This window comes from Arabidopsis lyrata, assembly GCF_000004255.2.
Source record: "Arabidopsis lyrata subsp. lyrata unplaced genomic scaffold ARALYscaffold_1033, whole genome shotgun sequence".
NCBI classification, from domain to species: domain Eukaryota; kingdom Viridiplantae; phylum Streptophyta; class Magnoliopsida; order Brassicales; family Brassicaceae; genus Arabidopsis; species Arabidopsis lyrata.
Window position 1 is genome coordinate 2,273 of NW_003301907.1, and position 1,388 is coordinate 3,660.

Consider the following 1,388-nt stretch of genomic DNA (forward strand, 5'->3'; position numbering starts at 1 on the left):
ATCTATCGAACTGCTATTTCCTTTACGGACAATTTTCACTGTCAGAATTCAACTTGATAGAATATCATAACTATATATAGGGTCACCGTCGTTATGTGGAAGTTGAAGATAGGAAAGGGAAATGGTGAAGATCCGCATTTATTCAGTAGCAATAACTTCGTCGGACGTCAAACATGGGAGTTTGATCACCAAGCCGGCTCACCAGAGGAAAGAGCTTCCGTCGAAGAAGCTCGCCGAAGTTTCTTGATCAACCGTTCTCGTGTTAAAGGTTGCAGTGATCTCTTATGGCGAATGCAAGTGAGTTTTTTTTTTGGTCATGAAATATATAATACTAATCTATTTTTTTTAATAATGATTTATAACCAATGTTTATTTAATTTTATTTGGTTTGATTGTATGCACAGTTTCTAAGAGAGAAGAAATTCGAACAAGGCATACCGCAACCTACTAAAATAAAGGAGGAAATAACGTATGAAACAACGACAAATGCATTACGAAGAGGCGTTCGTTACTTCTCAGCTTTGCAAGCCTCCGACGGCCATTGGCCTGGAGAAATCACTGGTCCGCTTTTCTTCCTTCCTCCTCTCGTAAGTCTCTTCATCTCTCTATATACCTTTTTTCAAGATACTCCATGCATCTTATATTTCTACGAGAGATAATTAATTCTCTTAGGATTAAAGTTACGGTTTAATTAGGCGCTTTCGCTAGTAATTGCATAAAGAAAAGAAAGAGAAACTATACTATGTTATATATACCAATAGTTTTTGGTATCCAAAACATAGAATTTATTCTGAAAAAATCAAACTAAAAGACTATAAAAAGAGCTAGGATGGAAATTTGAACGATATTTTTCCCCTTTTTTTTTAATAGATATTTTGTTTGTACATTACCGGACATCTGGAGGAAGTATTCGATGCTGAACATCGCAAAGAGATGCTACGGCATATCTATTGTCATCAGGTATACTTTTAGTTGTGAAGGTCTCTAATCTTGAATGTACCTAAGTGATTCTTACATAAGTTTATGTTTTGTCTTTTTGCAGAACGAAGATGGTGGATGGGGATCACATATCGAAAGCAAGAGTGTTATGTTCTGCACCGTGTTGAATTACATATGTTTTCGTATGCTTGGAGAAAATCCTGAACAAGACGCGTGCAAACGAGCTAGACAATGGATTCTTGACCGTGGTGGTGTGATTTTTATTCCTTCTTGGGGGAAATTTTGGCTCTCGGTAAAATCTTTTGAGCCATATATATTTTTTTGTTAACTTAAATGGGAGATGTTGAATGCTTAAGGTGCCATATATAAATCATCATTTGGTTTTCACTATATATATATCTAGATACTCGGAGTTTATGAATGGTCTGGAACTAATCCGACGCCACCAG

The 1,388-nt window shown here is 36.2% G+C and overlaps 1 protein-coding gene across 1 annotated transcript; it reads left to right on the top strand.

Moving 5' to 3' along the window:
- Window positions 1-63: 63 nt before the first annotated feature.
- LOC9298240 (lupeol synthase 1) lies at window positions 64-1,384 on the top strand (the record flags this gene model as incomplete). Its single annotated transcript, XM_002862117.2, has 5 exons — window positions 64-297; window positions 405-587; window positions 871-960; window positions 1,043-1,231; window positions 1,343-1,384. Coding segments are annotated over exons 1-5 (708 nt in total), but the record flags the coding sequence as incomplete, so codon positions are not given.
- Window positions 1,385-1,388: the final 4 nt, after the last annotated feature.